This window comes from Anthonomus grandis, chromosome 4, assembly GCF_022605725.1.
Source record: "Anthonomus grandis grandis chromosome 4, icAntGran1.3, whole genome shotgun sequence".
Classification (NCBI taxonomy): domain Eukaryota; kingdom Metazoa; phylum Arthropoda; class Insecta; order Coleoptera; family Curculionidae; genus Anthonomus; species Anthonomus grandis.
The window spans coordinates 15,763,878-15,790,254 of NC_065549.1; the positions used below are offsets into that span (position 1 = coordinate 15,763,878).

Below are 26,377 nucleotides of genomic sequence, written 5' to 3' on the forward strand. Positions count from 1 at the left end.
TGGTTCAGATATTTAAATTCAGTTCATTTTAAGCATTAAAAACCTCAAAAAGGTCTCCTGGTGGTCGATTTCTATGTGCCGTAACAGCTCTTATGGAAAACACAACCCAGATGAGTATGAACGACTTTGCAGCTCCTAATGTACAACCAAGTTGCCAATGTGGGTGGAAAAATGACGTAAGTATTAATAGTTTCTTCATCTAAATCCATGGGCTTTTTATGTCTTAAATATATACAAAATTGGATACCTGATCAATAAACTTGTCTTGAAAACGTCCAGATAGTCAATTCTATGTGGAAAAACGTTACTGTGTCTGTGTGTACTTTGATATTGTAAAAGAGACTATCATGAACTTTCGCTGGAAGTATAAAAGCCTGCTTCAACTTTAAGTGTTGAACCCAATGTCCTCTTGGAATTTTTTTAACCGTTCCATTGGCCGACTTCTAATCCAGAATCCTCTCTGTTATTGTATGTGTCTGATTATTGTATGTTATTGTATGTGTCTGATTGTCTGATATTGTATATGTATTTTCCCACACTCAAGTAATTTCTCCAGATTTATACAGACTTCTTACATCCATATAGGCAATACGCCATAAGTTTGTTCTTTATTGCTTCAATCATTTGAAAACCTTGAACTTACTAGTCATTTTTTGCAAAGACTAGTAGCCACAATTTTTTTATTTCTTACAAAACATGCCGTACTGAACTTTGGCCTGGAAAATTACAATTTACAACAAAACTTCTGGATAAGCCAAATGTAGAAAACGCAGCATTTGCAATAACCTGCAGTTCTGCTGCTCTTCTACTGCAGCAACTTAAGAATGGTACTACTGACATGACCCACAGTTACTCTTCTCTTGCTCAAAATGTGTCGGTCTTTTGAATTTAATTCCTTTAAAGTATTATCTACTTTTTATTTAGCCATACGACTCGAGTACTCAAGTTGTAATTGACAATGCTTGCCAAAAATCACATTTTTTCGTCTTTTCTTAAAAGCGACTGGGTGTCACCATATCACCTATTACAGAAAAACGAATTGATAGTGCATTTACCTTTTCAATCTAGTTTCTATCTTATGTCACCTCCCCACGTAATGCATAGAAACCAATTCAACTTAGCAACAACCAGCTGTAAAGCTTATAGCTTTTTCTAGTTCGATTGGACAAATCTTCGGTTCTATAACCAGTATCCTCGTTGTGTGTTACAGCTGCGTGGTAAGCTGGTTTTCATAGAACTACCACTAAGGTACTTTCTGTATCTTCTTTTTCTCAACTATTGCTTGATGATTTTGCTACTACTGCGTACAGATTTCCTTATCCCAAAAAATTTGATCAGCACGTCACAATGTCGTATACGAAGTAATGTATGTTCTTATTAATATTCTTGGTGAGAGTTCTACCTAAACTCATTCTATATCCTTTCATTTCAGGTCGTTGGCCATTAGAGAATTAATGCTTCTGAAGTCATTGGTCATATTTAGGTCTTCGGTCATTTTGTTCCTCTTTCGTTACTCGTTCTTCTTATATTAATAAGAATTTTACATTAGTAAAAATTTTTAAAGTATTTTGTTCTTTTTATTACAGCTCTGTTATTGATGATTGCATTTTGCGTTTTTTTTTCGTTTTGTTCTTTGTCTTTATAAACTGTTCTTTGTTTTTATTAATTCAACAAGAGACTGCATTAGGAAAAGCCTTTAATTCTAAAGCATGTCCATCACCAAACCAAACTATCATAACCTCTCTAGAAGGTAACAACCTTTCAGTAAAGATTAAGGGTTAGGCAGAATTGGGATACAAAGGATGAAGACGTTTCAGATGAAGAAGTGCTACTGAAACATGTATGAAGAAGTGCTAATGAAATGAAGTGGCAGAAATTCAGCAGAAAAGAGTTTATTTTTTATTCGGTTAAAAGAGTTACAGGACAGACTTTAGGGAGATTCACTCCGTAGTTTGACATTGAATGTGATCCAACATTGCAAGCAGCGAAACCAAGATTTTCGCTCACAGTATAGTGTTGAGGGGTAATCTACTATCATCAATCAACTTGTTTTTATATCAAGAAATTGGTTGCAGTTAGAACAGGGCCTCAAATAGATATTTACACCTGTTGTTGGTGTAAGAGACAGAATAAGTCTCTTAAATGAGGAAGAGGAAGCTTAGAACTGCGGCACAGGATAAAAGAACTTTTTTGCAGTTTTCAATAGGTCCAGTCGCATAAGAAGGAAAATATGAGCGAACAGTGCCATTCTGGAAGTTGATGTTTAAGGAAAGTAGGGATGTGAAGGTAGTAGATCTGTTTACGAAAAGGTACTTCTAAGATACTCTTTAGCTCTCTACTTTTACTTCTGCTACTACTATACCACTACTAGCATTTTATAGGAATTGAATCAGGTCCAAGTAAAATCGCAAGCAGGGAAGCTTTTACAGTTATACTCTTGTGTTCTCAATTAAACAAATCATTGAGTTTAACTTCTAAAATAAATTTCAATAACACCTCCTTCTCTAATATTTTAGAAAAGAATTGTTGGTGGTGAAGAAACTCTAGTCAATGAGTATCCAGCTATGGCAGGTCTGATCACTAGAAACGGCAAACATCTCTGCGGAGCTACAATCATCTCAAGTCGCTACGTGATTACTGCTGCTCACTGTGTATATAATACAGATGTTAACACATTGTTTCTGCTAGTTGGTGATCATGATTATACCACAGGTACTGCAGAAAATCTTTTTTATCTTTTATATATATATCTAACTGTATAACTTATAGGTACAGATACAGGTTTTTCGGCAATTTATCGAGTGAAAGCGTATGAAATGTGGGACGGGTACAACCCTTCAAACTTTCAAGGAGATATAGCGATTGTGATGGTGGACAAAATCAATTTCAACGATAATGTTGGGCCAATTTGTTTGCCATTTAGATATACTTATGAGACTTTTGAGAGGGAAGAGGTAACAGCCGTAGGTAGGAAAGTGTTTTAAGTGAATTTTCTGGAGTATTAACGGACTAGGATTTTAGGATGGGGCCAGTTGGAGTTCAGTGGTCAAGAGTCGAACGTTCTTAGGGAAGTTGACTTGGAAGTTATTTCAAATGCAGTATGCAGGCAGGATGTTCCTAGTTTAATAGACTCCCAGATGTGTACATTTACTGAAGGGAAGGATGCTTGTCAAGGCGATTCGGGTGCGATAAATTTATAATAACTTTAGGAGTATGTTACATAAGTGAGGGTTTCAGGTGGTCCTCTATTTTGGCAAAATCCTACGACCAAGAAACTGTTTATAGTGGGTATAATTTCAAAAGGTCTTGGATGCGGATCAGCAGTACCTAGTGAAAATACTAGAGTTACATCCTACTTGGAATGGATCCAGAGAAGAACTAGTGAGTATTACTTCGCTCAACTTCAATACAATTATTGTTTTTATTTCTTATTTTCTTCTAGGAGAATTTTTCTGTTCTGCTTGACAAGCCACTTAGGATAATAGCATAACATTCGGACTATTAATTTTTATTACTTTCTTAAGAGCCAAACACCTGCAAATGTTGAAATTTTATAGCTTCTAATGAAATTGTTATGGGTAATGCGTGTGCATAAAAATTTAATAGGGGCATGGACGTGACCAACGTACAGTGTATGGCTGTATTGTACATCTTTGTGAAAGTTGTAAAAACCCTGATTATTTATTATTTATTTGCCGTACGATTTTGTTTCGTTCCTGGAATATAATTTTACAAAATTTTTGTACAACAAATATCTTTTTTACTTTCCTAGAATCTCTGTGAAATGTGCTGAGGATAAACATTATTATTTTCTCGTATTCTATAAATGTGGGCGATACTATTTTGGAATATTCTCAGTACTTAAAGCTATTGAGGACAATTGGATCTAGAGAAGGACCCAGGGATCTAACACTGACAAAATTTACCTATTGCCTACTAGAGGATAAACTTTTTCAAATATTTCATGTTTTATTGAAAAAAAAAATACTATTTAAATACATTGACACACAAGTCCAGTGCTAAGTGTAATTATAAATACAAAAGACACAATTTCAACTTTCTAGAGCTACAAGTTGGAGAATTGAAGATTACGCATTATCCAAAATAATGACAGCACCGGTTTCTCTCGTATCATAGGACTTTACTGCTTTTGTTTTTTACAGAATAATAATAATAATAATAATAATAATAATAATAATAATAATAATAATAATAATAATAATAATAATAATAATAATAATAATAATAATAATAATAATAATAATAATAATAATAATAATAATAATAATAATAATAATAATAATAATAATAATAATAATAATAATAATAATAATATCAGCATGTCTCATTTTACTGTCTGACTGCGCTCTGCACTGTTAAATTTAGATGGATTCCTTGCAAAAAAACAATTTTAAATAAAATTTCGAATTAAAATGCACACTTAAGTGCAAGAACCTTTTATCAAAAGAGTCCCGGAGATAGAACGACTGGAAGAAATCTTTTTTAGTGCCCTAGAAGCCGATTCAATACGATCAAGTGGAAGTGTTGAAGAGAAACTGGGTATGGACCATCAGCATTTGGAAAAAGCATGGGGACAAATCTTAAGACACTCAATGCACAAAAATAGCCAACTGATTTATTATACGCATACACACTAAACATGATCATTTAAGAGTACTAGAAATATTTATCTACACTCTTTATGTCAATTTAAAAGTCGCCCCAATATTCCGAATTGAATCGGCCTCCTGGCGGCCAGGGCTCGTTATATACTAAGACCATGGTTCTGATAGTTATGAAGATTCGCTATCCTTCCATGTCTCTCTAGAGATGTCGTGCGGTGTGCCCGTTTGTATCACCGTGATGATTGACCGTAATGACGCAGAATAACCGATATATTCGCGGCGTTGCCAATATCATTATACTGTCCCCTCCCTAAGCTAATTTCGGCCCGAAATGATCCTAACAGCATATGTTTTCCGTCTTCAACAGGATTTCTCATAGAAATAACCAATATTGCTTTCTTCAGAGAACGGCGTTGAAGGGTATAACAGCACACCAGAATGTGAACGCCTGTAAGCCTGAAGACCACTTCTAACATATGTCAATCATCCTCCAGTCCAAGTTATCGAGTCTGCATACGAGTTTGGAAATTGCTAGGCTTCTCAGATCCTCGGCAAGCAACTCTTCCTTTAGAGAACAGCAAACGCCCCAAACATCCTTATAGGTTGGCTTCTGATGTGACGTGTCTTTGGTAGCCAGGTAGAAAATATTTCCGCTAGCCACTTCCTCGATTATGTTGAGTGCTTCCCGACTCTCAGGTTAGACTGACGTAGCTCTTAAATTTTTCCAAAGAATTTTATGCGAAAAAGCTATTCCCCTAGACATTTGTAAATCCTTTGCCATACAGTTTGCCAGAGCCTACTCAGCTGGAGCCGTAAACACGTCTTGCTGCACTTCACAAGTCACGCCACGACGTACCTACCCTTTTGTCCATTAAAATGAAGGGCCACAAATTAATCGAATGTCAAATCCGACTCTGATTGGATCTGCCGTAGCTCAATGTCTTCGTACTTTCCATTAAGCAGTCGGTTAAAGTAAATGACTCGAGTTTTAATCCACGGCCGATTTGTATTCTATGAAGAATCTTTGATGACTTCCAGAACTCTGTATGGCCCATCTCAGTATATTTGAAGTTTCGATGACAGACGCCCTTGCCTCTTAAGGTCGTAAAGGCAAAGCACGTCACCGTTGTTGTACTTCTGGTCTTCGGCGTTTATCGAGCACTGGTACATTAAAGAACAACTAACATTAAACCCCGCAGAAACCACTCTAGTTGCTTTCACTAAAAGGAAAAAAATTAGTGTCCATAAAAAACTTAGTACTCGTTGGCGGATACCTGCGACTAGAATATGAGGTCAGATATTTCGGAGTGACCCCGGATAAAAAAAAAAACTTACCTGCAAAAGTGGTCCTACAAAACCTGACAGGGCTAAGCCAAGGCTAACATGGTAGTATGGGCTGAAGCAATATCAGGAGCAAAAGCTATTACCGAATGCCGGAACGATCCTAACGAAAGTTGGACGTAATGCCCTATTCGAGAAGATACAGGACCTTGGGTGTGTAGCACTAAGCAGGGGCGTTAAGGAGCTGAACCTTCGCAATCATTACAAGGCATCAGGCAGTAACAAGCACTTTAAGATAGTTAAGACTAGGTCAAAGACTCTACAACACTGCTAGGAGGATCTCGCGGATCTAGCCAAACAGCAAAACAGGTCAGAGATAATCCTATCACAGAATATGGGCAACAATCCAACTTGCTTTGAAGGAGGCCAACAACAGACTCATAGTTCTAAAACATGCTGTATCAGCGATAAAACCTGAAAAAAAGATATCAGACACTGGTTGAAACCTAAGCATAAAAACTACTGGAACAACCGCCAAAGCTGGAACTCTCCAAATAACTTTTGGGAAGTCCTTCAGAAAGGGTCAGAGCCTACTAGAAGCCATAGAACTGAGACCATGTGGGACTAAATCTATGAGGCGGAATAGGACTAGAACAGAGCAGACCGCAGTACACGGAACCAACTGGTACCACCCAGCGGGGAAGTTTTAGTGGGTAACCGTGCACGGAGTCCCACACAACTGAGGGTTCAAGAGCTATTGGTGTTCATAAAGAATTTCTTCGCCGACAAAAAAAAATTCACTCTTCAGATAATGCGCCGAAAAATAATTAGGCACGGAGACGTCACTTGGTATTAAATTGAGCCAATCGCTCGAAATTGTATGGACGCTCTATTCCTTTTATAAATTGTTTCTGGCAGTTTGCCATTGCAATCAGGTCGTGTGTAGGGACCTTAACTTTACGAACTCTCATTTTGATTAGCGGTGGCAACGTTGGAATAACTTGGCTACCAGTGTCATCGCTGTCATGTCACTAGAATGTTTAATTGTCTTCTCTCCCGCCATATTTGATTTTTTCAGAAGTAAAACATAACCTTAAAACAAAATTCCCCAGTCTGTTTTTTTGTGAGTTTCTCAAATTTAGGCAAAAAATCTACTTATCTACTGTCACAAAATGTCGATGAACAAGTATATGCATCCCAGAAATATCTATAAAACGCCACCAGATTTCAAACAACTGGCCATTCAGTTTCCAGACTTCCAAAAGTATGTAAAGTTAGACATTTCTGGCAAACCTGTGTTTGATTTTAAAGATCCTAACGCACTAAGGGCCCTGTCACGCACCCTACTTAAAAAAGACTTTAACTTAGATGTCGAGATGCCTTCCAACAAACTCGTCCCAACCATACCTTTGCGCCTTAATTACATTTTGTGGATTGAAGATTTGCTTGGTTTTATACAAAAAGAGGGTATCGTCAAGGGTATAGATATAGGTACTGGAGCCTCCTGTATCTATCCCTTAATGGCAGCAAAGAAAAACAACTGGAAAATGCTTGCAACCGAGACTGATGATGAGAGTGTTGTTTGTGCTAGAAAAAACATTGAAATGAATAATCTACAAGAACTAATCACTGTTAAAAAAGTTTCTTGTGATTATATTTTTAAAGAGGCCTTAAATGTAGATGAGGAATTTGATTTCTGTATGTGCAACCCCCCATTTTTCTCAAGCACTCAGGAATTACACCCATTTTTCAAGTCTCGCAAACAAAACAGACCACATCCAAAAAATGCCTTTGTTGCTTCTGTAAATGAAGTGGTATCCAAAGGAGGAGAAGTGGAATTTGTCCAAAAAATCATTAAGGAAAGTAGAGAGATAGGCAAAAAAATTAAAATATATACTTCCATGGTAGGACAAAAGAGTAGTTTACCCATTCTAAAAAAGTCTTTACGTGAAGCTGAGGTTAATAGTTTTAAGGAAGTGGAGTTTTGCCAAGGAAATACTACAAGGTGGGGTCTTGCATGGACTTTTGCAGACTATGACCTTAAAAAAGTGACTGATGCCACCAAATTATCTTTAGTCAAGTCCTCAAAAAAACATCCTCCATTGCTTTATGAAATGCCTGACAGTTCTGAAAATATTGCTCAAGTCACAGAAAATATTTTAAAGATCTTTCAGAATCTTAAAATGACAGTAGAAGAAGTGACAAGGAATAAATTACACCAGAGGTATTTTGTGAGTGCTTATTCAAACACTTGGTCACATCAAAGGAGAAAGAGAAGGGAAAATATGAGAAGAATGTCTGAAAAAAATGATGAGGCCAGCTCACCTGAAAAAAATAACAACGATGGATCTACTGATGAAAGTGATAAGTCTCCAAATAAAAGAACATTGGATGATATATGTGAGTCGACTACCAAAAAATTAAGGCTTAGTACTGATTCTGAAAGCAGTGAAACTGTAGTATTTTTCAAGTTTATGTGTGCCTTAAATTGCCAGAAGGACAAAATTATTTTAGAGTTAAACACCATTGAAGAACAAAGTAGTAACAGAGACTATTTACATCAAATTATGCAGTATGTTAAAAACAAATGGAAATGTCTTGGTGGGGATTAATTTTTTTCTGTAGTTTTAAGTTTAATATTTTTAAGTGGGAAGAATAGTTCATTATTATTTTTTATGTTATATTTTTTGTTACTGGGACAGAATTTTTTTTTGTTTACATTTTGGTTCATTAAAACGGCTACTTACTTAATGAAATGTTTAACTTGTCTAGACCATTCCACATTAGCTTTAAGCCTTCTAAAAAACATTTTGTCTTGTCTTGTTTCATAATTCTTGCCTAAAGCTTTCAGTAGAGTAACTCACTCTCTAAAAGGCAAAAAGATTCTGTAGCTACTTAGATAACAGAAAACAACCAATTATAATGCATAGCTTTCCTCAAGTCTCTGTCTGTGACTATAAAATACTCTAGTTGTATGCTGATGATTTGGAGACTTTTCATACAGCAAAGGGCACATGGGATTATACCATGTGCAACAGATACTTAGATAAAGTGAGTGGAGAGTGCAAGATAAATGGTATGCAACTGAATGTTAGTAAAGAGTCAATAGACTTTGATAACCATTTAAATTTTAACTTTAATTTTATTTATGATGAGCACATTAGGTGAAGATTTTCTTGTGGTGAGATAATCAACTCTATTCACATAATACCCCTAAGGATAAACAAATTTACATTGATTTGCAAACTAAGAAAAAAAATCTAAACAGGTAATGGCCTATCTTGAGTTTATTTATCAAAGGTAAACCATTTTACAAAATATAATAAATTAAACTACAAAAACTTAACTAGATAGATACTTACCAAGAACTAACATTAATTTGTAATAAGTTGGACCACGAATAAGAATTTTATTTATACTATAATAATTCTAAACAATTTGCCTTAAAGCAACTTATTGACTAACTGATTGGAGGATTATACTTATTAAAGCGACTTTGCATTCTGTGAATTAGACTATATATGCCATAGTTTGTATGATAAAACTCCAGGTTAAATAAATATTTTGAATAATAATAATAATAAGACTTTTATTAATCACCAGACTAATAAAAAATTACAATTCTGTTATAAACCAAATGCATATCTTCTTTACAAAGAGCACATTTAATGTGTATTAAAACAACTAAAAATATTCTATAGAACTTAAATTTTATACTAATACAAATAAAATTCCAGAAGGTGACTAATAGGCCATATTTTCAGACTTCCAGGGAACAACCCCTGCGAGATTCCCTGAATTCTGTTGAGGTCTTATATATATTTAATAATTATAAGTTATATATGACACTTATAAATAATAAACAAAAGCATTTTCCCAGTTAAAGAAAAAAAGAAGAAAGTTAATACAACACGAATAAAAAGCATACTGATGGGATAAGGAGAGAATAGGAAAAGGAACTGGAATTGGACAAGGAAAAGGTTGGCACATATAAATAATTCGATTTTATAATTTAAAAATAAAAATAAAAAACATATTTTATTGTATATTTTATTATAAATACTTAAGTGAGTAATTTGTTATTGATTTATTAGAATTAGTTTAGTTTTAATTTTAAAAGTTTTTTCTGACATGGTAAGATCATTTATACAATATTTGTTAGTATAGTGTGCTATTAAGTAAGAAAACGATCTCTTAAAAAATTCTTTATTGTGTGAAGGAATAGTTAATAATTGATTTCTTCTAATATTCAAGTTGTGCACTTCAGTCCGATGTCTAACTTTTCGATGTAAATATGAAGGAATCCTTGACTTAAGAATTTTGAAAAAGAAGCAAATAAGATGCAACACTCTACGATTGTACATATTTAACCACCCCGCAACCTTTAGCTTATGTGAAATATGTTCTCTCCTTATGCCATGTACAAACCTAAGACAGGAATTCTGAAGTTTTTGTATTCTATATGAGTTTTTGTATTCTATAAGAATCAAGGCAAGGGCCATAGATGGTGTCACAAAAATTTAATTGGGATAGTACCAATGTTTCACAAAGCATTTTTCTTATAGGCAAATTTAGGTAATCTCTTTGCGAAAAAATCATTTTTAGTGCGGAGTACCCACTTTTCATTTTGAGATTAACATGATCCTTAAATCTTAGTTTGTAATCCATTAAAATTCCAAGATTCTGAATCATTCATCAATTTCTGATCAAGAATGGCTGTGGACTTAGTGGGATTAACTTTTAAAAGTAACTTTTGCGTTTCTATAAATAAATTGTTAAGGTCTTCATTAATTTTTATATTAGCCTGCCAAACATCAGTATCTTTAAAAGAGAAATAGATCTGGGCCGGGTGTCGTCCGCGTAGTTATGATGTTTACAATATGTTATCTTCTTTGTTATCTGAGATGTGTAAAGTGTGTAGAGTAATGGGCCCAAAATGCTACCCTGCGGAACACCGCTGACTACGTCTAGAAACCCCGATTCATTATCATTCAAAATCACCCGCTGTTTACGATCTGACAAAAAAGAAGATATTAAAGTTAAACTCACAAAATCCCACATAATGCAAAATTGACAGAAGTATCTGATGATTAACCATATCGAAAGCTTTAGTAAAATCTAGTAAAATTAATACGGTTGCTTGACTATTATCAAGGGCTCTAAATATATCATCAGACACTTGAGCCAACGCGGTGGCACAGCCACAGCATAAGGAAGACTAATTGTAATTATTTAAGCTGTGGCACAGCTATACCCTTTACGGAAGCCAGATTGATATTCATGAATCAAATTATTATTCTTTAAATAGTCCAATATCTGTTGCTCCATAATTTTCTCAATTACTTTAGAAAAAACAGAAAGAACGGAGACTGATCGAAGATTGCCAAATTCAGATGGATTTTTTATTTTTGGTATAGGAATAATATTGGCTTGCTTCCATTTTTTTGGAAAGTAGTTTTCCTCTAAACAAATATTTATTAAATGACATAATGAATTAATAATAGCAGGGCAACAAAGTAAGATAAGAGTTATGTTTAAGTTATCGACCCCAAATGCTTTGCTTTTTATAGTTTTTAAAATGTTTACGATTAAGTCTTGAGTTATTAGGTTAAACTTAAATTCATTTGCGACAACTCTATGTTCTTTAAAATATTTAACATAATTAGCATCAACAATATTGTTATTATTATTGCCATTGCCGAATGGGTTTTGCAAGATGTTTGAAAGGTCACCTTTCCTAGAAGACAGCTACAGTTAATTGAACCATTTAAAATTATTAAAAGGAAAGATATGAAGACGCATACTCTGTATGATAGTTATGTTCTGTATGTTATATTCATTAGTTTATAATCTATATGATAATTATGCATGAAGAAGTTGTCAAGATTGTTTTTAATTTCATTAATATGAACCTCATAAAAAGGTGACCAGACTTGTCATGCATACTCCAAGATCGAGCATACGAGAAATACAAAACAACAACAAAAAAATTGCATGAAAAATCAGAACTAAATTTAGTACTCATAATAAAAGCTAAGTGTTTATAAGCGCATTGCAGAATATTATTTTTATGGTCACATATAAAGATAATTTAGAATCCAACTGTACTCCAATGACTTCCACCCTTCTTAATAACTATCATCAACCTTATAAAAATATGTAATTGGAGATTTAAATTTAGGAAGAGATATACAATGACACTTATCAAGATTCCATTTAAGATTGATAATTTTATCAGAATCAGTATAAATCAGTCTGATTACTTTTAAATCATTAGCAAATATGAGAAAGTTTAGGTCTGTTAAAAACAAGAACAATTCATTAATAAATAGAAACAAAATAGAGCCCAAATGAGATTCTTGCAGTAGCTCTGAGGTAACAATAATTTCATGACAAATAAAATTATTCATTCTGACACTGTTTTCGACTAGTAACTAAACTCCTTAACTATTCTATGATACAATCTGAGTAATTAACCTTATTGAATACCTTTGATAAGTCGTGTAAATTGCATCGACTTGCGCACTCTTCTCATATGCCTTCAACAAGTGTGTTCAAAAATAAATTGGTCACTGTAGATCAGCCAGATTGAAAGCCAATGCTGTTCATCAACCATTATGCCCTTACATTTCGATGCCAAATACTCGTGCACACAAGTGCATCCAAAAGTTTTGGAATTCGGATTGAATACAGACCTCTCGATAATTTGATACACTATACCGGTCACATATGCTTTAAAATGATAATAAAAGACTGTTCCCGAAAATCAGAAAAAACTCACAAGTTTTAGCGATAAATTAATAAGGTTAAAAAGTGGCATTGTTAATGAAGATATGCAAGCCTTGATTGGAATTGATGATGTACCACCTGAACCAAATGATAATTTTCTTTTAAGATTTACAATTTCATTAAAATATCCTCAATACTTAGCTTAGAACATTGAATGCCTCAATGTATTCAATGTTCTAAGATAGTATCAGAAAGCCTAGAGAAATAATCAGAAACATTATAATTAGAATTAGAGTAAACCATAGAAAAAGAAAAGAAGTTAGCAATTTCATCACCATTTTGGCATTTACAACTGGTATGTCTTACCAGTTTCTAATCTATTTTTGCTGAAAAAAATTTCAGAAATTTAGTGTGATGCAAAACTTAAACTGGTAATGACGGCTGCTGCAATTAACTTATTTTTTTTATTTATTGACGCACAAAAAGTAAAATTTTTTACAGATGTTAAAATACAAACTTGTACAAACAGATCAAAGAAAAATTTAATAAACCTATCCTTCAAATTGATGTGTAAGGTAGATGATTATTGTTTGTCTTTAATATATCTGATTTTAAATGATTTATCGATTTTTTTTTGTATATTAAACTTAATGACATTTTCAACCCTTCATTTAGAAATGTTTTTTTTAAAGTTTACTAGATAGCCAAAAATTTATTATTAAGTGTAATTTATTAAATCTGCAATAACCCAGCAATTCTTGATGAACCAAATGCATAAATCCGCTTAAATATTTATGTAAAAGCCTTAAAAAAATAATTTAGTTCTAGACTGATTTTTTTAAATCATGGTTCATACATTCCTTTTTGGCTTATTCTCCATCATCCGGCATTCCTAAATAGAAGTGAAGCAGCAGAAGCAAATTGCTATATAGACTCAAATGTGCAGGATTTAAGTGAATTAAATATTTTCAAAATAAACTCTAAAGGTTTTAGTTCAATGAGTAGACAAACAAACAATAAAACTTTATATTGATAAAAAGAACATAACATAAAAAATAATTTCGCTCACTGATACTTCATTTTACAATTTTTACAAATATCTCCATCATGAATGTTTACCAGGTCCTGTAAGCTTTTTAAGGTTGCACAATTCTTGTTAAAAACTGAATATGCACTAAGCTCATTTTCCTTCTTTGGCTTGGTACTAGTGCTCAAGTAGATCAAAAATAATGCAGATATAATAAGGTATATTAAGCCAAATTGCTGTATCACAAAAAATATATATCCTAGGTTCCAAATAACGATCTTCATCAATAAATAATTATTTTTAAAAATGGCCTTCAAGTCATCTAGGGCCACACAATTCAAAATCATTATTAATATTATTAGCTGTAAACTTTTTAAAATTAATGCTCTTGTCAAATTAAAATGACAAATAACAGGTGTTATCAGGTGTGCATGTATCAAAAAATCGACGGTTATGTGGTGATACCTCGTATCTACATTTTTTTAACAAAATGAGATATACCCATCAAAATTTTTAGAAAAAAATATCTGTGTTTCTGGTGATATATCCTATCGACATAATCAGTGCGGTTTGAGAAAGTGTACGTGCAGTGACAACCAGTAACTGCGCATCGAATATTAAACTTGTGAGGACTCGTATGTGCCGCATTCCAGTGCTTTGTTTTGTATTGTGTGGTGGTTGAGCAGTAAGTAGACGATTCTAGAAATATCTTGCACAAAATAATTACTTTTTTTTGTTTTAAAATACATAGCAAGTAGTTTTTTAGTCGTTCGCATTGTTATTTATTGTTTTTATTTTGATTAAGTTTGACTAATGTAGATTATTCTGATTAAGTGCAGATACGTGGTATCACTTCGAACAAATTTCGCAGTAAACACTGTAGATACGCGTTTTTAGATTGCCTGGGTCGTTTTTTGTTTTGTTTTTAAATAGTGTTCTATACAACTTGTAGCTAAAATAGTGCTTTTACGTTTGTTTTTATACGTTCTTTATTTATAAACTGCCACAAAAAACACACAAAAACTTTTTTGGTCGGCGATGCAAACCAGCAACATAATTGTGTACAAATTACAAAACAATTTAAAGAACTGTAAAATTCATATTACTAAATGAAAGTAGATAAAAAGTTTATTTTGCATCGGTGACTTAATATTATGCGGGCAGCATGAAAAAAGTGTTCGTTTTGTTGCAGATAAAAGCTGGCACATATGGCTTCTAGACAAAATATTTATTCGTCAAGAACCCAAAAAATATTAGAAAATTTAAAAACCATTAATGATCAAATAACCATCCCCACTAATGTAGATTCACTAGAAAGATCATCTAATCAGTCCATTAATCTCGACGAATGTGAATGGTTGGATGAACTGGAAGAGAACATAAATAACAGAATTTACACCAAAGAGCCCTGTAACAGCAGAATAGTTGTACTATCTCAAACTGAAACTGACGTATTTTCTGATAAAGAAGAAACTCGTGATGTTATTCAATTTGAGGGAAGAACCATTAATAACGCAACTCTATTGTTAAACGATAGTTCACTTTTGGGTGAGGTATGCACAGAATATATTCCAAGGCTCAATCAGTTTGAAAATAATCTGTTTCCCGACATGGAGATAGAAAACGAGGCACATTATTCTGAAGAACCTAATAGTGTCAACGATAAAGATGAAAAATATGTTCCTATTTCTGGCTCAGAACAGAATGACTCAGAAGATTCAGATGATGATGAAAAGTGCAATAAAAGAAAGCGCTTATCAGTAAAAGAAGAGTGGAATGATAACAAAAATAAAAAGTTAAGACAACATGGAAAGGCTTACGCAGGATGGAGTAGACCAAAAAATACACCAGCTAAACGGGGAACTGAAAGACAAGAAAGAAAAATCGGACCAAGGTGTGTGAATTAAAACTTTGTTTAAAATCAAAAACTAGGAAATGCAATGCGATTACTGAAGAAGACCGACAGAAGCTATTTCAAGAATTTTGGTCAAATATGACCTGGGACAAAAAAAAGGTGTACATTTCAACTCTAGTAACCAAATCTCATATTGCAAGATCGACAAAAACCCCAGGAAAAACATCAAGACGATCAAGTAGCTTAAAATACAATATAAAATCTCTAGATGGACAAGTTTTATCAGTATGTAAAAAGTTATTTTTATCAACCTTTGGCCTAAAAGAATGGACCGTCTCTCACTGGGTATCTCAATCTTTATCTGGTATGCATCCATCTCAAGATGCTATAAATACATCTAGGTGTGAAATGAAAAGAAAAGAACCAACAACAAAAAATATTGATCTCTCAAAGCAATGTCTCATAGATTTCTTGGATTTATTGCCGAAGCTTCCTTCCCACTATTGCAGGAAATCGACTAATAAATTGTATGTCGAACCAATTTATGGAGATTCAATGGCATCAGTTTATAGGGAATACTCAAGGGATTGTAGAGAAAAAGATCCCAGCATAAAACGACTTTGTAGATATACATTTGACTCCATTGTTAAAGAGAAAAACATTTCATTCCAACAACCCAAGAAGGATAAATGTGATACCTGCTGTAGCTTTGAAACTAAAAATATTGACGAGAATATTTATCAGTGTCACATAGATAAGAAGAATTCAGCCAGAGAAGAAAAGAACAATGACAAACTATCAGGAGAACAAAGTCAAGCTATTGTATTGACCCAAGATGTTCAAGCTGTAAAAGTCTGTCCTTATTTAAATGCCTCTGCATTATATTATAAGACAAAGCTTGTGTGTCACAATTTTACCATTTTTGATGTAAACACACACCATTGTTTATCTTACTGGTTCACTGAAATGGAAGCAGACCTAACTGCTGATACATTCGCTTCCTGTTTAGTTGACTATATTTTAAATTTGCAAGACGTATCAAAATCTGTCATAATATGGAGTGACGGATGTTGTTATCAGAACAAGAATTCAGTATTGTTGAATGCTCTATTAAGCTTAAGCATCAACAAAAATATAACTCTCTAATCTTCCAAAAATTTCTAGAAAAGGGGCATACCCAAATGGAAGCTGATTCTGTACATGCACTAATTGAACGAAATATCAAGAATAAATCAATTTTTTTACCTAGTGACTACATTAGAATAACACAAGAGGCGAGACGAAAAAATCCCTACATTGTTAAAAACATCACCTATGATTTTGTAAAGGATTACTCTGTAAACCAGAAATATTCATCCATAAGACCAGGCAAAAAAGTCAATGATCCAACGGTAAATGACATAAAAGTAATAAAATACACGTCAGATGGTAACATTCAAATCAAACTAGATTTTAAAGAAGAATTCCAGAATCTTCCAGAAAGAAGAAACCATAGCAAACCTGCACATGATTTGTTATTGTTCCCTCAATTGAGAAACCAGCCTATAAAAATAAAAAAACAAAAATGGGATCATCTTCAACAACTAAAGGCTGTGATACCAAAAGACTGCCATAGTTTTTATGACAACTTACCTCATGTTGAAAAGTAAAAATAGCAACTATTTTGTACTCATTTTTATTTTTTGAATATATATATAATATCCAGAAAATAGTTATATAATTTTTTCTGTGCAATATTTTTTCCCTCAACTTGTTTGTACTTATTTCTAGCTATGTGACATCAAGTAACTATCAATTTCATATGTTCAGGTAAAAGTGATTTCCCGTATCTACTGTAAAAAAAATAAGAATTCTTAAATTTTTTTTTTTTTTTTTTTTTTTTTTTTTTATTCATTAAACGGGAAACCCCCATTACAAAAAAAAAATTATAAAATACAGTTATGTCAATAATTAATAATCCGTACTTAAACTATTAAGAGTTAAAGTACTTAACTCAAAAAAAGGCTCTAAAGTAAATAAACAAAAAAAAATATCTCTGTATTAACTAATAGATTAGGAACACAAATTCTCACTTGGTTTACCCATCAAACAACATATTAATTGAACAATACTAAGTATTCAAAATTTTCATTAAACTACCCTTAAAAGACCCATATGAATTGCTAAAAACATCTAGCCTCTCCTCCCGATCCAAAAAATCTAGAGATCTCTCCAAAAAAGAGTTTTTACCATAATTGGTTCTATGGAACCCAATATGAAATAAATTATTTTGTCTAAGTGTTCTCTGAGGAATAAAAAATTTAACTTGGGAAAGTAAATCCGGACAGGATGTAATACCATTCAACAACTTATAGATAAAACAGATGTCAAACATTGTTCTTCTTTTATCCAAAGACAAAACTTTAACATAATTCAATATTTGGGAATAATCATGATTAGCAATAAGATCTAAATTAAACATGTAGTTATAATATCTTAAAAATTTGTTTTGCACACTCTCCAGTAATGACTTATAGACATTATACTGGGGAGTCCAGATAATTGAGCCATACTCAAGCTGTGATCGTACCAAACATTGTTCTTCTTTTATCCAAAGACAAAACTTTAACATAATTCAATATTTGGGAATAATCATGATTAGCAATAAGATCTAAATTAAACATGTAGTTATAATATTTTAAAAATTTGTTTTGCACACTCTCCAGTAATGACTTATAGACATTATACTGGGGAGTCCAGATAATTGAGCCATACTCAAGCTGTGATCGTACCAATCCCACATATACAGATTTGACAGCTTGCAATGATAACCCCTCACAATTTCTAAGCGTAAAACCAACATTCTATTAGCTTTTACTACTATTTGGTCTATATGATTGCAGAAGTTTAATTTCGTGTCAAACAGTATTCCTAAATCCTTAGCAACATCCTTTAATTGAAGTTTCTGGCCGTTAATTGTGTAAAATGATGGTATCCTACTTTTTTTCCTATGAAATGAAATTTGGAAGCATTTATTAATATTCAAATCCAACAAATTATTTTGGCACCACAGAGAAAGGCTATCAAGATCTTTCTGTAAGAGGCTGATATCAAGTTCATTCATAATAACCAAGAAAAGTTTGAGGTCATCAGCAAACATTAAAAATTCACAACACTCCAAGACATCCCCAAGGTCATTAACAAACAAACTAAATAGTAAAGGAGAGCAGTGTCCGCCTTGTGGCACTCCAGAACAAACTTCAATCACCTTAGATATAAAATTACCAAGTTTAATCACTTGCTTTCTATCACTAAGAAAGCTAAGCAACCATTTTAGCAATCTATCAGAAAAACCTATATTTCTCAATTTTTCAATTAATAACAAATGATTTACCTTGTCAAACGCCTTGGAGAAGTCTGTATATACAGCATCAATTTGATACCCCCTCTCCAAGGCATCTGACAACTTGTTGTGGTATATGAGTAAATTTGTAAGAGTGGACTGACCACCTCTAAAACCATGCTGTTCCTCAACAATAATTTCTCTACATTGCCAATTTAAATGGGCAAACATAAGGCTGTCAAAAATTTTGGGGATGGATGACACTATGGACACACTACGATAATTTCTGACATCATCCCTTGACCCTGATTTAAAAATAGGAGAAATATAACCTTCTTTCCATATGTCTGGAAATGTTCCAGAAATAAGAGATAAGTTAAAAAGTTTACATAGTGGCTGTGATAGTGCATATCGACAGTTTTTTAAAAGAATATTGGGGATTCCATCCTGACCAATCATTAAATTTAGCTCAAAATTGAGGAAACATCTATTTAATGATCTAATAAAAACTGAAACACCTAAACTTCTAAAATATCTTTCAATACCAATTTTAAAAACAGTGTTTTGCTCCTCCTGTAAAATATGACATAATGTATTTATGTGGCATCACCACATAACCTTCGATATAGTGTCTATCCTGCCAATTATATTATGTTACTGGTTAATGAACATTATTTTTTGAGTATGATCCCTTACTTTACCTACCAAAATTGAAATATGTGTGAATTCTATCATTTAATTTCAAATGTTAAAATAAAACTGCTAAGTGGAACAAAAAATATACCATTCACTAATCAGTTAGCAAAATAGTCACTCTCATAAAAATATCACAATTTATAATTAAATACTTAAGATCTCATCTAACAAATCCACCATATAACATTTGCTGAGTCATCTTTTCTCCATCTAAAGTTCCCCCAATCTTTTCACAATTCTTATTAAAAACAGAATAGGCACTAATTTCATTTTTTTTCTTGGGCCCAGTTCTTGTGTTAAGATACATGCCCACCAAACCCGAAACAATTAAATATATAACTCCAAATTCTAGCTTGATAAAGATGGCATAAACCGTCACCCATAAGATAAACCATAACACATATTGTATGTAGTCAAAGACCGTTAGGGGCTGAGGAGACGCCTCACAGTCTGACAGATTGTCTTCTACTTCTTCTGATTCTGGAATTGAGCTAGCTGGAGAAGGTAGTAAAGATGTATCTAATTCCTAGGAAAAACATTGAAATAAAGGTTTTAAAAGGTTCCTAAATTTACTACTTACATTGTCCTCAGTTTTCTCATGTTTTTTCCTCCAGGGGCTTGTAAGCATACTTTTCAGTTTTACTTTAAGCAGTTCTCTACGTTCTTCTCTTTCTTTCTTCAACCTGTATTCCAATAGCTTTTTTTCAGCTTCATTTATTGGCATATTTTGCTAATAAATAATTAAGACGTCATTCAAAAAATATGTTTATTGGAAAAGTAAAAAAGTAAACATCAACAAAGGAGGTTATGTTGACATTTTTATCATATACGTGACTTGCCACGTCAAAATATCGTATGTCCTTAAGGCGTGTTTACATAAAGCGTTTTATACGTAACGTCAATGTAATTGCCCTTTGAATGGATGTTTTTTAAGGGTCAAATGAACTTTAAGGAGTTCGTTCTAAATTATATGAGGCGCTTCATTTAAAAATAGATTACTTACTATGTAGTGCCGCTTCCGGTGCTAGATGGCGCTCGGTGTTAAAAGTCCGATAAATTACCGACTTACTATTATTGTCCAACTTACCAATCGACACTATTGATATTCTTCAGTGAGTTTAAATCAGGGGAGATTTGAATGCCAGAAAGAGTTTGGTTTTGCAGCAAGTCAAAGTATTTTTGGGTGTTTAAAATCATCAATAAAAACTGTCTTATTTTGTTGTGTGACGGCATGCTGCACTGTTGAATTTTAAAGCGCTATTATTTTTTTTTCAACTTTTGGTTGTTTGAACACCTCCCCAAAGAGTTAATTCTCAAATTAATAAATGTCTTTTATGGAGGCAATTTGGCAGTACAATGGAGGGATTCGTTTTCAATTAAATTTGAAAATAGACTGATCCTTGAGAGAAAACAATTGTAAATATGGTTTCGAATTTTGAGACATCCTTTTGTCTTTAAGATTGTCATAAATGCCACACTAAAGTGCAAGAACCGTCTATCAAAAGGGTCCAGAAGCAAGGATGTTGAGTGGATTCAACACGATTAAGTATAAGTGTTGGAGAGGAACTGGGTATTTACCATAAAAGTGTTTCCAGTATTTAGAAAAAATATAGATACAAATATTGCAAAACTCTTGCAAAGGAGATATTTTCCAAAGACCAGTGGCAGAGAATAGAATTTTGTGAAACCATAATTGAAAAACTAAATGAAAATGAAGTTTTTTTTACGAAATATTTTATTTTTAGATAAATCTTTTTTATTACATGAGAAACTGAGTCCTTCCATTGTTCAATTCTGAATTCTGTATTCTAAAAAATTGAATTGTTTGATCTGGTATTTTGGAAGACTATAAGATAAGGCCATCTTTTATTGTTATTACTTTAAATGCCCAAATATATCTTGAGAGTTGCTGCAAAACCAAATTCTTTCTGCTAGTCAAATCCTACCTGATTCAGACCCGAAATCGGTCCTGTCCGGCTGTCCTCATAATGCTGTTATGATAAAAAAAAACATTAAAATTACTATTTCTAACCTTCTTATTAGTAAGACTGGCGATACTAAACGGTCTTCTAGATCGCCAAATTTATCCCCAAATGGTTTTTATTTTCCCCAAATGGTGAAATTCAGAGGAGTCATCGGACCGATAATTTTTTCACAAGCAACATTAAATTAAGAAATCGAAACTTCTTGGTTTAAAGTAGGAAATTTGAAAGATGGTAAAAATCAATTTTTTTTTTATTTTTTTTAAATTTATTAGATGTACTTAAATGTATTAGATATTGGACATACTTAGTATTGTCTATTCTTATAAGAGCATTACATTTTTAAAAGAAAATCTTATTGAATCCAAAATCAGGAACAGGCTGATTACTATTATTGTTAATGTACATTTACTGAGTGCCCAATGTGTAAAGAATGCTTAAAAATTTTATCCAAATAAAAAAATAATTTTATTTATTCAAGATGCAAAGAAAAAATTATATTCCGGACCAGCATCGTGGAAAAATACCGGACTAGCATCGTGGGCTCTTGCCGGTCTTTTGAATAGCTGTTCTGTCAAGATTAGGCGCCTATCTTTTTATTATTCTGGGTGGGGCTTGGATTTTTGACCTCTCGGAACATGGGAACCACAAAACTATAGAAAAGTGCTGGTTCCATACAAATTGATAGAATTTTTTCTGACAAATCTGCTAGCGTCCTCTCGCTTGGCAACGGAAACTTTTGTAACTAACCTGACAGTTTGACGTGCTTAATTAGAACAATCAACAGTTCGATTTTAACAGTCGTGGTGTTCGCATCGCGGCTTGGTTCAGCTCCGTCTTGGCGGGAATAGGTATGAAAATCCCGACTGTGGAAATCGAATTCCACTAGCCAGTCGGAAAAATCGTTGCTGCAACCGGAACTAGGCGCCGTGAGCGAAGATTCCTTTTAATTCAGAGTTCTTGAGGTGACGGAAGACACGTAGGGAATGGTACGAGGCGGCCGTATTTAACTAGTGAAGTTCCTCCAAAATCTTGAGACTTTGGAGCTGAAAGAGACAGGTTATTCGTAAAACTAGTAGCAGTCTGAAGAGGTAACTTCAGTACGATTATGCTCCGAAACAGAAGAGCCTCACTCCACCCTACATAGAGAGGATGTGAGGACACAATAATTGCAGCCCCTCTCACGCCAGCACAGAAGGCAAAAGGTATCTAAAAAGAAAAAGAAACCCTGCTGAAGTGCACACCCCAGCAGAGGATGGTTCTTTGGATGTAGATGGTTCGAATAGCCTAAGTTTCTCAGACCAGAGGTCCACCGAATGGTGGTCACCCGAAACAGAACAGAATTAGAGCAATCAAAATGAAAGGCGCGGCGAAATTAAGGCGCGAAAATCAAATTTCATTTATTAACAAATCTTATAATTTGTTATTTAATCGCAATATCTGAAGCAAACGCCTAATCAAAAAGGTTACTGATAGAATATAGGGCCTTTTTGATTAGGTGTTAGCATAAGATATTGATCAGAATAAAATTTTCAGCTTTATTTTATATGTACTGCAATAATCAGTTAACAATAGTGTACCTATCATCAATTTCAAAATGGAAATAAAACAATGTTTGTCTATACGACATTTATTATTTAATTTTCCTGAAAAAGAATTAAAATTATATACATAATAGATAATAATTTAATATAATACATATAACAGACATATAAATTAGGATTATTTAAAAAATGTTTAAAAGTCTTGTTAGCACTGAACGGGGACCAACAGAGTAGAAAAAATCGTGAAGGTTAATAATTAAAAATAATGACAAAACGAATGTTAAATAAATATGTATTATAGTGTGTAAAGCCAGCAGTATCAGTAGTTTCAGTATTATTAACATTTGTTGACGAGAAGTAAGTTGATCAAGTTATAAATTAAATATTTAAAAGGTGAATGTTCTTGATTGAAACCAACTGAATTTGATTTTATTACAGAATGAAAATTATAAAAGATAACAATAATAAGAATGACAATACAAAAAGATAACATTAATAAATAAAATCACATTTTCTTACCGGAAACCTCGAATTGCTGCAAATCAATTAAAACATTACTGGTATTGAAAGAGACACTTTTTAGGAAAAAAAGTAATTGATTTTAAATAGCATCCTTAAAACAAACCCAATCCACTCCTACTATATACATAAAAAAACAAACTAAAATGATATGGCCAATGATGTTCCATCAGCAAATGTCAACAACGTCATTTCTGTCAATTTTGCCAAGCAAGATAGCCGACATACGCTTCATACATGTGATAGAAACTGACTGCGTTGGATAAGTACTTTGAAACTGACATTTATTTAACATATGTTACAGGTTAATCTAAAAAGATTCATGCCTACTTGTCTAAATAGAGTATTTCTTGAAAATTAAGGAAGTGGCTACTTTATGCAAAGTGCAGGTGGCCTTTGCGTGGAGTGTGGTGGGTTTTCTCAGGCTCCCACGGGATGTATGCTCTGCAGCAGCATTTGGAACTGCTGCTGCATTGAGGCGAAGGCTTGGGATTTCTGGGGCATCCCAGGTAGTTGGCAGTATGAGGGCCTCCACAGTTGGCACATGTGGCCGGCTGGTCGCGTGGCTTGGTGCACTCGGCGGTGGCGTGATGTTGGCCACACTTCACGTACTTGTGAGCCGCCGTGCACCTGGCCTGGGCGTGTCCATGGAGCTGGCACCTGTGGCACTGTATTCTCCTAGACTTGTTTCTTTGGGCTTCTACCCTTATCTTCACGCCGCGTAGCTTCGTAAGTGAGAAGATCGACTTTTCTTCTCTCGGGAGCTGCACCAGGATCAGTGGTGTGGGCTGTCTGGTTCTGTTGAAGTACCGTGCCGCAGAGTAAGGATGGAAGCCCAGCTTCCTCAGGTCCTCCAAGATGCTATCGGCCGACCAGGGCTCGAAGGGACCTCGGAGCACGATGTATAGCCTTCTCTCCTCTGGCAGGGAGAAGGAGTGGAACGGCATTTTTAAGGATTCCAGATAGTCCTGGGTGACTCTGTAGTCCGTAATGGTCTGAGGGTGGATTTTTATTCCGTCGCGAGTGTTAACAACATGTCCATGTTGTACTCCTTTTGACTTCAGGAGGGCGACGACTTTTTCGAATTTTGTCTTCCCCTTATAATGATCGAAGGGATCTTGGTCCTGCGGGTTGGTGGAACTGGCTCGGGTTTGGGCTCAGGAGGAGTGTTCCTGAACCCAGCTCTAGAGGTGGAGGTGGTAGAGGGAGCTTGGTCGGATGGCGCGATGGTTGCCACGTCCTGGATACCTGCTAAAGTCGCAGGGCAGGAGCTAGGCTCCTGTGCTGGGAGTTCGGCCATCTCGATGGACTCCACAGGTGTTTCCAAGGCGGCAGGGGAGCTTCGACTGCGGTACTGGCCTGTACCGCAGTGAAAGCGAACGGCAGGGCGGACTCGAGAGCCTTTATCCGGCTCTTGAGTGCCTTGGTCGTCTTGTGGAAGATCTGGCGGAGGGCGTTCATCTCCTGCTCGTGTTTTCTCTTTACGCTTCTCATCAGGACTACGTAGAAGTATGTTAACTCCTCCTGATTCGACGAAGTAATCTGTAGAGCGGCCAAATCCGCTCGGAAAGTTCGCCCTCGTCTTGAGGTGTTTCCTCTTCCTCGTCCGTGTTACAGAATTCTGAGAAGTCCTCGTCGTCCTCCAACAGGAAGGAAGAGTTTTCGTCGAGTTTGTGAGCCAGGGTTGACTCGATCGTCGGGCAGAAGGACAGCGGAGTCAGTCGCACTGGTGCACTCGGTACAGCGAAACTGGTATAGAGAACACTTCGACGTTAAGTTCAGGTGATCTGCACTCAACGGAGGATGAACTCTGTATTCGTTGGATAAGGTTTGGTTGGTTATATTTATAATGGCTGGGTGTGATGCTATTGGACGCGAGCCTGAGATCACGAGGCCACGCTTTTTCAGCGTGAAGAACTTTTGTTGCATGAAAAACGGTCAGGCGGAGATGTGAACGTAAACTCAATTTGGTCTTTTGCGGTAGTTTATGATTTGTTATGCGTTCTTTTGTTATAAAATATGAGTTTTGTGTAGGATTTTGCTTGAGTCGTTTGTTAAGGATGGTGTTACGGACAAGACGTAGAGACAATTTGGGAATATAAGGTTATGTTGGGTTATGAAAAAGAAAAGAAATGTAATTCCATTTCCCTTTTCTTGAGAAGCTTTGTAAGATTTCTATGGTCTTAAGGGCTTTTAAGAAAAAGCGCTAGGCAAATCTGTCTTATTGGCTTTTAGTGATATTGATTTTGTAATTAATTTGTATTTTTGTAGCCCAGTTTGAGACATTGGACTCGGCCATTTTCCTTTTCCCGCGAGAGATAGGTTGTTCAAGGGCTCGTATAAGGGATTTTTTTCAGGATTTTCTTCTTGTCATTTTTTAAAATTTTGTTTCAACCTGTGGATGCTGGGGAATCAAGCTCCCTGTTTGGTGTTTTTATAGAGTGAACCAGTTCAGGCGCTTGCTCCTCCCCGCCCTGCGGTGGCGAAGAAAGGCTTGCCTCATCCCTGGTTCTTTTCCTTGTTTGTTTGGTTTGTTTTTTTCCTCTTTAGCTTGATCCTCCAGCATCCCCAAATGCTTTTCGAGGTTTTCATTTTTAATGGTTAGGCTCTTATTTAAGTTCATCTTCTCCTCGAGTTTGTTATTCAAGTCAGTGATCTGCTTCTTGAAAGAATGTATTTTAGAGATTAATGAGTTAATTTTATGTTTAAACAATTTTACTTTTTCCGTTTGTTGATTGTTATTTAATTTCAACTCATAGATCTCTTTGTCCCTTCGCTCAAGCCGCAGATCCCTTTT

General features: G+C 34.5%; 3 protein-coding genes across 4 annotated transcripts in view; 2 read left to right on the plus strand and 1 right to left on the minus strand.

Moving 5' to 3' along the window:
- LOC126734868 (venom serine protease-like) overlaps nt 1-3,738 on the plus strand; it is a 152,800-nt gene extending 149,062 nt beyond the window's left edge. For both annotated transcript variants that reach the window (XM_050438687.1, XM_050438686.1), the window contains exons 4-9: nt 34-176; nt 2,517-2,712; nt 2,770-2,967; nt 3,022-3,183; nt 3,238-3,381; nt 3,443-3,738. In XM_050438687.1, coding sequence (XP_050294644.1) covers nt 34-176; nt 2,517-2,712; nt 2,770-2,967; nt 3,022-3,183; nt 3,238-3,381; nt 3,443-3,465 — 866 coding nt within the window. In that variant the 3' untranslated portion in view covers nt 3,466-3,738. The remainder of the gene's footprint in view (nt 1-33; nt 177-2,516; nt 2,713-2,769; nt 2,968-3,021; nt 3,184-3,237; nt 3,382-3,442) is intronic.
- A 3,215-nt stretch (nt 3,739-6,953) lies between these two features.
- LOC126735577 (U6 small nuclear RNA (adenine-(43)-N(6))-methyltransferase) lies at nt 6,954-8,662 on the plus strand. The gene has a single exon (XM_050439606.1). It carries the CDS (start codon nt 7,079-7,081, stop codon nt 8,516-8,518), a length of 1,440 nt encoding a protein of 479 aa, XP_050295563.1. The 5' UTR covers nt 6,954-7,078; the 3' UTR covers nt 8,519-8,662.
- Nucleotides 8,663-13,647: 4,985 nt separating this feature from the next.
- Nucleotides 13,648-20,337, minus strand: LOC126735277 (uncharacterized). The gene is made up of 2 exons (XM_050439224.1): nt 20,116-20,337; nt 13,648-20,061 (listed from the first exon to the last, which is right to left on the minus strand). The coding sequence occupies exons 1-2, from the start codon at nt 20,257-20,259 to the stop codon at nt 19,696-19,698; spliced, it is 510 nt and encodes a 169-aa protein (XP_050295181.1). The 5' UTR covers nt 20,260-20,337; the 3' UTR covers nt 13,648-19,695.
- Nucleotides 20,338-26,377: the final 6,040 nt, after the last annotated feature.

Bases quoted from the DNA above. Each gene is read 5' to 3' on its own strand.
- LOC126735577 (XM_050439606.1), top strand. From the start codon at position 7,079: ATGTCGATGAACAAGTATATGCATCCCAGAAATATCTATAAAACGCCA.
- LOC126735277 (XM_050439224.1), bottom strand. From the start codon at position 20,259: ATGCCAATAAATGAAGCTGAAAAAAAGCTATTGGAATACAGGTTGAAG. The intron at 20,062-20,115 runs GTAAGTAGTAAA...TGTTTTTCCTAG, and splicing joins ATGAGAAAACTGAGGACAAT to GAATTAGATACATCTTTACT.